This window comes from Bradysia coprophila, unplaced genomic scaffold (genome assembly GCF_014529535.1).
Source record: "Bradysia coprophila strain Holo2 unplaced genomic scaffold, BU_Bcop_v1 contig_232, whole genome shotgun sequence".
NCBI lineage: Eukaryota > Metazoa > Arthropoda > Insecta > Diptera > Sciaridae > Bradysia > Bradysia coprophila.
The window spans coordinates 11367904-11377747 of NW_023503493.1; the positions used below are offsets into that span (position 1 = coordinate 11367904).

The following is a 9844-nucleotide window of genomic DNA, read 5'->3' on the forward strand; positions in this document are numbered from 1 at the left end:
AAAGTATTCCCTGTAGGGTGAGCACGAAACCGTCTGAATCGACGCACTTCAAGCAAAAGAGATCATAGTTGACAGCTGTCAAACAGAGCACTATTTTGTATATTTATGTACCCTATTTAGAATACCAGTCATGCTTGAAGTACTTGGTCTGTATACAAATTCAACAAACTTCAGTTCAAGAAATATTTGGTTCACAACAGTAATTTCTTCAACTGCTGATTGTAGTCGAAGCTGAGTACAATAAACACATACAAACTGTACTTCTCCACTCTTTGCCCCTAGTTTTGTAGAGAAAAGTAGAGTTTTAGTGTGAATTTTGTTGATCAGTGGCGTAGCCTAAGTTAAGAAACACAAGTTTTTACATATTGTAGGCATCGAAACATGAAAAGTACGGTCTCCGAAGTATGTAATCCCAAACAAGTTCATATCCCACACACGTCAGTTAAGGGATGATAACAAAGGAATCATGAAAAAAATGTAATAGAATATTGTACATCCCTTGCTCTACCGTATAGACTTTACAGTGGAGAGACATATGAAGTAGGTTGTGGTTCTACAACCACAATGGGCAGTGCTGAATGCTCACAAAAAATTGTAGACCTGGTGTCCACTTCAAATTTTATTTAAATTTTTTCCTTTTGTTTCGCTCATCACAAAAACACTAAAAAGAGTACCGAGTAAGCAGGTGCATCCATATGTCCACATAACAGCATGCAATTCAAATAAGTCGACGAGTATTGGTAACGTAAAGACTGCCGTGGTAGAAAACAGAGTCAGCGACACCATACAGATTGATAGGCCAATATGTCGTGTCTAAAAAAATTCAAGGGAATTCAAGGTTGTAACGTCACCAGCACCTCAGTCAATGAAATCATATTTGTTCATTGATCTTTCTCAAATTTCTCACATTTCCTGGCAAAATTTCAGCCACATATAGGTATGGCATGGGTTTGACGCCCACACAAATAACAAACGTGTAAAATGATGCACTAATCCCTGTAACATTAGAAGGAAATCGGTTCTGTTTAACTAAAGAAAAGTTTAAATCGAACCTCGCAACTGGTATCCAATCAACAGAGGTAAGATCAAATCCCTGTTTCGCCAAATAAGAAAAAGTCCCAAAAACGAATATTGCAATCGCTGCGCTCAAAGAAGATATTCCTAATAGGATTCGTCGTCCAATTCTATCGACCAACATTGAAGATGCATAAATTCCGCACACTTGCAAAATGCCAATAATAATTGCCGACAGATTTGCGTCGAAATTCGCTCCTGAATCTATGAAGAGCTGTGCGGCATACGCTGTCATCACACTGATTCCACTGAATACACTAACAGCAACCAATGATATCCCAATCAAAAGTCCTCTGAAAGAGTCTTTCCTAACTAAAAATGAATGAGGGCCGGTATTCAACAAAGGTCAAGTTTAGTCCCACTCAGATTTCTCTTTACTGCTCTTACAGATTAATTTGAAACTGCTTTTCTTCCTGTCTTCTTTTTGCTGTTCGACTACTTCTTTGAGTTTGTCCAATTCGGCTTTAACGTCGTATCCGTTGCTGTCAATACAATTTCCATTGTTGTAAAATATCATCGAGCGTTCAGCCTTCTGCAAAAATGATTTATACAACAGTCAACCGCTTCATGAGTGAAGCCGAATAGTTTCATGAATTAATCGTTTCACGAATCAACCGTTTCATGAATCAACCGTTTCACGAATTAATCGTTTCACGAATCAACCGTTTCATGAATCAACATTTGGTTCTTGCGACATTTCAAACCCAAAATTATTTCAAATCACAAAGCAAAAATGTCAAATTTCTATGAACTTTCCTGAAGGTTGCCTTTCACAATTAGCTTATGTGGCGTTTCTGGTGTGAAAAGCATTGCAACAAAAAATAAAACCGGAAATCCCATCATACAATATGGCACCGATCTGTATTCAACGAATGCGCCACAAATATACGAAAACAGCATTCCAACTGCACTGATTAGAGGTCCCATTAAACCGAGGAATCCTCGAATCCTGATAAAATGTACCCACATTTTTCGTTATTTCGATATCTTCTCACCTGATACTGGTACTCACTCCTTGTTCGCAATTTCAGCAACAAATAAAGGAACACACACACAAAGGCCGCCACTAATGCCAGCAAAGAAACGCCCAACAACAAGCTGATTGAAATTGTTAGCAAAGAGGACGGTAAACCAAAATGTCTGTTAAGTACATGAATGTTGACATAATAATCAATAAAAATGAATGCTCTTGTTGCTAACAAAGTTCGGTATCGCCAGTAGCGACATCGACGTTGTTCGTCCGAAATAATTGACCAATATTCCAAACACACCACTACCAATCGCTCCACCTAAGGAGTATACACCACCCAGCCACATTGTTTGTTGTACAGTTAAAGGACCACTCTGTAATGGTGTGTCTTCGGATTTCAATATGGGTACGGCCGAAGAGAGCCAGCCGACAGCGAATCCGTGACAGAGACTGATTATACTAACTACGAAAAAATCTTTCGAAATTACTAAAAAAAAATATCTTCGGAAAATATCATTTTCACCTCCTAGGATGGTAATGTACTGGTATTTCACTTGTGAAAATTTGACTTTAATTTTAGTTTCCATTATTGAGGAGAAACACACGACCAACACGATGATTGTCAATACGAAATGTGATTTAATCGTGTGTCTCGATGGCGACAATATCTTTCACGATAACAATATTTGAAAAGAACTAAGGTCGTTAATGTGGCACATCCATTTTTTTTCTTTTAATTAAAACAATAAAACATTACTTAACTTGAGAGAAATTATAGTGAATCGTAATCTCGGGTAATAATAATCATCGTAAATTGTAAATCATACGGACCTAGCGCACACCAATTCCGGAGCGACTAGCGTAGTGTAGTGTATAAGTGCATTGGATGCATCATTCGAACGAAATTAATGGCGAAAATTGTTTCTGAGATTGATTAAGTCGAGGTTAGATACAGTTTATGAGATTCAGGGTTCGAGTCACGGGTGCAATCGCAAATTTTTTATTTTAAGTTACATGTCCACTAGAACAGTATCCAAAATACTAAAAACATCTTAAAGCTTGATTTCAACATAGCACATCCATATCACTCAAAAGTTCAAATAATTGTCCATTGCAAGAGCACAACGTTAAAAAAAACTCGTTAGACACACCTAATGAGTCTAAAATCGTGAATAGAAAGTCACCTGAGTCAATACATAGTTTTAGGCATGTTCACTGAAAAATATCATCAATCGATGATAAAATTTCCAAATAATCGATACTATATCAATCGAATGTTTTATCGATAATCGATAAATATCGACTGATAATCAACAAATATCCACTGAAAATCGAATTATCAGTCTATATTTGCCGATTATCAGTCGATATTTATCGATTTTCAGTCGATATTTATCGATTATCGATAAAACATTCGATTGATATTGATTTTCTGAAAATATCGATAATCGATTCCAGGGAAATAATCGACATTTTATCAATCGAATGAATTATCGAACATGCCTACATAGTTCCGAATTTTGAAGGATTTTTTTTTCAAAGTGCCTCTAGAACAGTGTCTTTCCCATGAAATTCCATCAAAATTTCCAAAATAGGCTTCGTAAGGGCTCAATATAAGCTTGAACTAAGCTTATCTCAAAAATTTACCAACTACTTTTAACTTTCTCCGACTGAAATCAATGAAAGTCTAGAACAGGTATAGTCGATCGGCGAATTCGTCTTAAACGCACTCACATTTTGTGTCAAAATAATATGAAAATGAGTGCGTTTAAGTATGAAAATCAAATTTTTATGTCCTCCGGGCGGACAATAGACCATACCTGTTTTACACTTTCATTGACTGAAATACACTCAAGGCATCTTAATAAAGAGTTTTGTGTGTTGGATTTTGGTATTTATCACCATCATCATACTTATAAAACATGAACTGAATGTTGAAGAAATGCGTTTATGCGGCATCAATAAACTTTGTATTGATTCTATGATCAATCATTCTTGTACGAATCGTCATTACATTTACATCGTTCAATAAACGTTCAGTTTATTGTTCAGCAATAAATCATTCAACTGTTTCAATTATCATCGTTGGAGACTCTGTAAAGCCAAAGTCATTGACTTAGATTGACTATCAGTTTCATTCAAAGTCACAAAGTCATGGTATCACGGTGGGGAGACTTTAAATAAAAGTGTAAGTTAACATCCCCGGGTTTTTTCATAAGTGAGTTGGGGGAGGGAAGTGCTATTCAAGTAAACAAGTTTTAGCCAAATCCCCTGAGCTGTTTCTGAGAACCAGCATCAGAGTCAGCCAGAGCTTGTGAAACACTGAGGACAAAAATTATTGCTCTCGACATGTTCTTCATAGAGCAGCTGAAAGTCAAAATTTCAGCATGTTGAAAGACTGATATCTCCCATACGAAGTAACTGAGGAAGCATCCCAGGCTAATTTTGAAGAACCTTTCGAATAACAAAACAAATATTTTTGAATCGAAGTTATCTGTTACAATTTCTGAAATTGTACTTTTAGGCTACCCTCGGTAAACTTTGGCCGCTTCTATACCTTTCTGGTAGGATTATTGCATATTAATGTGACGATTAAAATTTTGCCAATTTTATTTACTAAATTTCGACCTTCTTCTGACCAGCTTCCCAAAGTTTCGACGGTGATCGGAAGGGGTAGGGTAAATTGGCACCATGCAAGTTTGATGCGTGCCAGTTTCCACTGTAATGTGAATTTAGCACAGTGCCAGATTCACCATCTGATGAGTAATTTGGCGCCATGCAACTTTGGAAATTGGCACACGGTAGCCATAATAGAAAAATAAATAAAAGTGAATGGTGTGCTCATAGTTAGCCGTCTGTCACTATTAGTCAACATTATTTACCTATAAAGGGAAGGCTTGGCAAAAATTAGGGAATTGTGATGTTTCGATTCGAGGATCAACGTTTAGCTGCTCGACGAAGATTGCTCAATAGGGTCGGAAAACGACAATTCCTCCAAGACATCGCAACTTTTATGCAAGATTTCGTAAAAGGACGAATTTTCTAGTTTGGAGACAAATTATTGAATTTATCTCGATGCCTTCAAAGCCATAGCTTTTTTGCGTCATTTTGTAAAATAGTATGTTACATACCAAGGATCAAAAAGGTGTGTTTTAGCTTCGCGTCGCTCCATCCCTGGACGTTTTCACCACCGTGGTCTAAAACACACCTTTTTGATCCGTGGTATGTATACTATTTTTCTTCCTGGAGTACCAAAGTCACATTCCGAACAAAACAACATACAAAAATTTAATGTCGTTGTTTACATTTGTTGACCGTACAGCATTTTTCGTTCAGCGCGTAGCAATACCAATTAATGCATACGCGCGTAGCATTATCATTTAGTGCATTCTTTATAACAAGAAAATCATATTTAATACTCTTCGAAATTCGAAATGTAGTGAAGCAACGCTTAATATTAATACAGAATGAATATTGAACATAAATTAGTGTATGTTATTGCAGTTCACACAATAAATTGCTGGATTTGAGTTTAAATTGACTTCATTATATCACATGACACATTTGGGAAAGAATAAAGATAGGATCGAAAATGACATAAGCGGGAATGAAAATTGAGAGAAAAAAGTGTCGGAGAATGTAGCTCTTTCGGTACTAAATTTGGTGAGTGAATGTGACGGTTTTGGTACTTCAGGAAGAAAAGACAAATTTATTAGTTTTGACTGCGAAAACTCGTAAAATGACAAATTTATTGACTCACAGACTCAATCATAACTTCCAGATTAAAATGAGTTAGCACAAAACTGGCACACAAGCTTCGTTGCGTGTGCCAAATTCTCAAAAACCTAGGAAAAAAAGGTAATCTGGCACATGTGCTAGATTCCACTTCATGTACGGAATTTGGCACCCCCTTCCCGTGTGCCAAATTCTCGGATCCCGATCGGAACGAAATGGAAATATCGTAAAATCCCAGACTAAAGGCTTACCTTTATGCCAAGGTATCAGTTAGCCCGTCCGGTTGTTTGCCATCAGATCGGTTGCATCCTACCGGTTCGCGAGTAGCCGGAACACCACCAGTAACGAGGGATCGATTTATCAAATCATTAAACATTTCATGTCTTCTAAACCACTTACCTACTGATAGCTTTACGTAATGCTTAAGCAAACCCTAAACGATGATTGTTCCATACTAAATATTCTATAAAATCGGAACTCTGAGGTATTTAAGCACATAAAATTTAACCCATCAATTGTGATGAGATAAAAGGTCCTGCATTATTACCAAAATAATAGCAGAACCTGACATCCACTTCAAATTTTATTTAAATTTTTTCCTTTCGTCTCGCTCATCACAAAAACACTGAAAAGTATACCGAGTAAACAAATGCAACCATATGTCCACATAACAGCATGCAAGTCAAATAATTCGATGAGTAATGGTAACGTGAAGACTGTTGTTGTGGAAAACAGTGTTAGCGACATCATACAGATCGATAGGCCAACATTCCGTGTCTATAAAGATACAAGTGATCGATCATACCACAGGATCTGTGTTTTGAGTGTACGGGGTAACGGTGAGAATATTTCTATCTGAATTTAGCCGAAATCACTCTAACAACATTTCCGGTTGTGAGGCTATACCAGCACCTCTCTTACAGAAATGATGTTTGTTGGTCGATTCATATAATTTTCAAATTTCCATGGATAAAACTCACATTTCCTGGCAAAATTTCAGCCACATACAGATATGGCATGGGCTTGACGCCCACGCAATTAACAAATATGTAAAATGATGCACTAATCCCTGTAACATTAGAAGAAAATCGGTTCTGTTTAACTAAAGAAAAGTTTAAATCGAACCTCGCAACTGGTATCCAATCAACGGACGTTAGATCGAATCCCTGTTTCACCAAATAGGAAAAAGTCCCAAAAACGAATAGTGCAACCGCTGCACCCAACGAAGATATTCCCAATAAGATTCGTCGTCCAATTCTATCGACCAACATTGACGATGCATACGTTCCGCATACTTGCAAAATGCCAAGAATAATTGCCGACAGATTTGCGTCGAAATTCGCTCCTGAATCTATGAAGAGCTGTGCCGCATACATTGTCATTACAATGATTCCACTAAATATGCTAACGGCAGCCAATGCTATCCCAATCGAAAGTCCTTTAAGGGAGTCTTTCCTGACTAAAAATGAATGAGGGCCGGTATTCAACAAAGTTCAAGTTTAGTCCCACTCAGATTTCTCTTACGGATTAATTTGAAACTGTTTTTCTTCCTGTCTTCTTCTTGCTGTTTAACAACCACTTTGAGTTTGTCCAACTCGACCCTAACGTCATATCCGTTGCCGTCACCACAATTTCCATTGTTGTAAAATATCATCGATCGCTCAGCCTTCTGCAAAAGCGATTGAGATGAACAACTAAAATTCTTTATTATGTACTAAGATCCAGTTAATCGTTGCATGAATCAACCGTTTCGTGAATTCACCGTTTCATCCGTGTTGGATACGTACACACACTTGTGTATCTCGTATCAAATTGTTGACCGGAAAAGCAAGGAGAACCAAAACCCCCATTCAAAGTGGTACTCTTAATAGGGTACTAAATCTTGATAGTGCTCCATACAAAATTTTACACTGTAAAAAGAGTGGGGATAAAATTTCATACAAAAAGTACTCTATTTGTCAGGTGTCAATCGAAGCACTTTTGCTCGAAGTGCGTTGACCGAGTCATCAAATTTATTTCTATGTTGGAAAGTAATTGAATTTTATTACTCTACGTTCTATTACTCTTTTCATTTCTATGAAGGGTTCCTTGACTACTAGTGTCCCTCTTCCCATCAGGTCAGCATCGTCAGCGAAAGCCGTTAGCTGATTGCTCGTATAGAAGATGGTGTACGTGTACGTAGAGTAATGAAATTCAATTACTTTCCAACATAAAAATACATTTAATGACTCGGTGTATGATTACACAATTTGAGTAACATGTTTCTCTATCGACAGATAATTTTTGACTAAATTCATTTGATATACGATGCAATGCCGATGCATTGTTACATTCATTTGATACGAGATTCGCAAGTGTGTGTACGTATCCAACAGTCCGTTTCAAGAATCAGCTGTTCCATGAATCAACCGTTCCATGAATGAACGGTTTCATGGATCAACCGGTTCATAGATTAACCGTTCAAAATAACAACTGACTCATGTGTCATTTCAAACCTAAGATTATATCAAATAACAAAGCCATGTACTTACCTGAATTCGGTCTTTCCCAATTAACTTGTGTGGCGTTTCCGGCGTAAAAAACATTGCAACAAAAAATAAAACCGGAAATCCTATGAAACAATAGGGAACCGATCTGTATTGAATGAATGCACCACAAATATATGACAAGAGAATTCCAACTGTCACGATTAGCGGTCCCATTAACCCTAGGAATCCTCGGATACTGGAAAAAGACACCCACATTTTCTGGCTTGTGTTCCATTCAAAACTTTATACTCACTCCTTGTTGGCAATTTCAGCAACAAATGAAGGAACACACACAAACAGACCGGCAGTAAAACCCCCAATGAATCGTCCAACAACAAGCTGATTGAAATTATTTGCAAAGAGGACGGTAAGCCAAAATATCTGTAAAGAAAGTAGACGGATAACATATGCAATAACAATGAATGCTCCTGTTACTAACAAAGTTTGGTAACGCCAGCAGAGACATCGACATTGGCCGTCCAAAATAATTGACCAATATTCCAAACACACCATTTCCAACCACTCCACCTAAGGGATACACTCCACCCAGCCACATTGTTTGTTGCACTGTTAATGGTCCACTCTGCAGTGGTGTGTCTTCTGCTTTCAATATGGGTACGGCCGCTGATAGCCATCCCACAGCGAATCCATGACAGAGACTGATTAAGTTCACTTAAAAAAAAAGCGTTCGCGATTTTACTACAAAAACAACTACGGGAAGAAAAATGCCACCTCCAAGAACGGTTATGTACTGGTACTTCACTTGTGAAAATTTGACTCTAATTTTAGTAGTTTCCATTATTGGGGAGAGACACACGACCGACACGATGAGTGCTACAATAAATAATGTAATCTAATTGTTTGTCTCGCAATTACAGTCGAAATTATCTTTTACGATAACGAATAATTAACAATAAAGGCTTTGTCACCTGTTCTTATCTTTCTACTTACCGAATCCGTTGTGACAAAAGAAAGAAACGAAAAGAAATAAAAGAAACTCAATGTGGACCGTTGGTCTGCTGTATTATGCTGATAAGATGATGTTGCATAATTAAGAACATCTGCTATCGACACAGTTGTGAATCTAAAAAAAAAACTCCAAAAATTTGTTGATCGATAGATTTTCTGGCCGAAAAGTCTATCATGAATAGACGCATGGCACGCACTTTCCATCGTATTTCAAGTAAGGAACATCTCACTTTGTTGGAGGAAAGTAAATATTATTTGTCGATATGTTTTTTGGCGATACTTTAAAAGAATCGTTCAATATATATCACTTACCCTATCCTTATGTGTTTAGATGAGTATACAGTTCACGTAAAATGTGTGGAAAATAGAAATAGAAAATAGAAAAAATAGTAGTCTACAGTGTCAGCGCCATCTAACTTTTCGAATGTACAATTCCATATACCCAAACCCATACTTCTGCTTTCAAAAAATATTTTTGAGCTATACAATGAGAATAAGGAACGTTTCATTATGAATCGGCTTTCTCCTACAATATATTTACTCAAGCATTGTACAGTACCCATTCACA

At 37.1% G+C, this 9844-nt stretch overlaps 1 protein-coding gene across 6 annotated transcripts; it reads right to left on the reverse strand.

Moving 5' to 3' along the window:
* Positions 1 to 599: 599 nt before the first annotated feature.
* LOC119076612 (facilitated trehalose transporter Tret1-like) lies at positions 600 to 9179 on the reverse strand. Of its 6 annotated transcripts, none has more exons than XM_037183469.1 (8): positions 9040 to 9179; positions 8747 to 8979; positions 8561 to 8688; positions 8311 to 8503; positions 7304 to 7448; positions 6905 to 7238; positions 6760 to 6841; positions 600 to 813 (listed from the first exon to the last, which is right to left on the reverse strand). In XM_037183469.1, exons 1-8 carry the CDS (start codon positions 9104 to 9106, stop codon positions 613 to 615), a joined length of 1383 nt encoding a protein of 460 aa, XP_037039364.1. In that variant the 5' UTR covers positions 9107 to 9179; the 3' UTR covers positions 600 to 612. The 6 variants fall into 6 exon arrangements, 4 of the variants coding, with proteins under 4 accessions (XP_037039364.1, XP_037039362.1, XP_037039365.1 ...); XM_037183467.1 differs by lacking the exons at positions 6760 to 6841; positions 6905 to 7238; positions 7304 to 7448; ... (1 more) ...; positions 8561 to 8688; positions 8747 to 8979 and adding exons at positions 908 to 989; positions 1053 to 1386; positions 1462 to 1606; ... (1 more) ...; positions 2087 to 2214; positions 2275 to 2507 and having other exon boundaries at positions 9040 to 9155; XM_037183470.1 differs by lacking the exons at positions 6760 to 6841; positions 6905 to 7238; positions 7304 to 7448; ... (2 more) ...; positions 8747 to 8979; positions 9040 to 9179 and adding exons at positions 908 to 989; positions 1053 to 1386; positions 1462 to 1606; ... (2 more) ...; positions 2275 to 2507; positions 2568 to 2762.
* Positions 9180 to 9844: the final 665 nt, after the last annotated feature.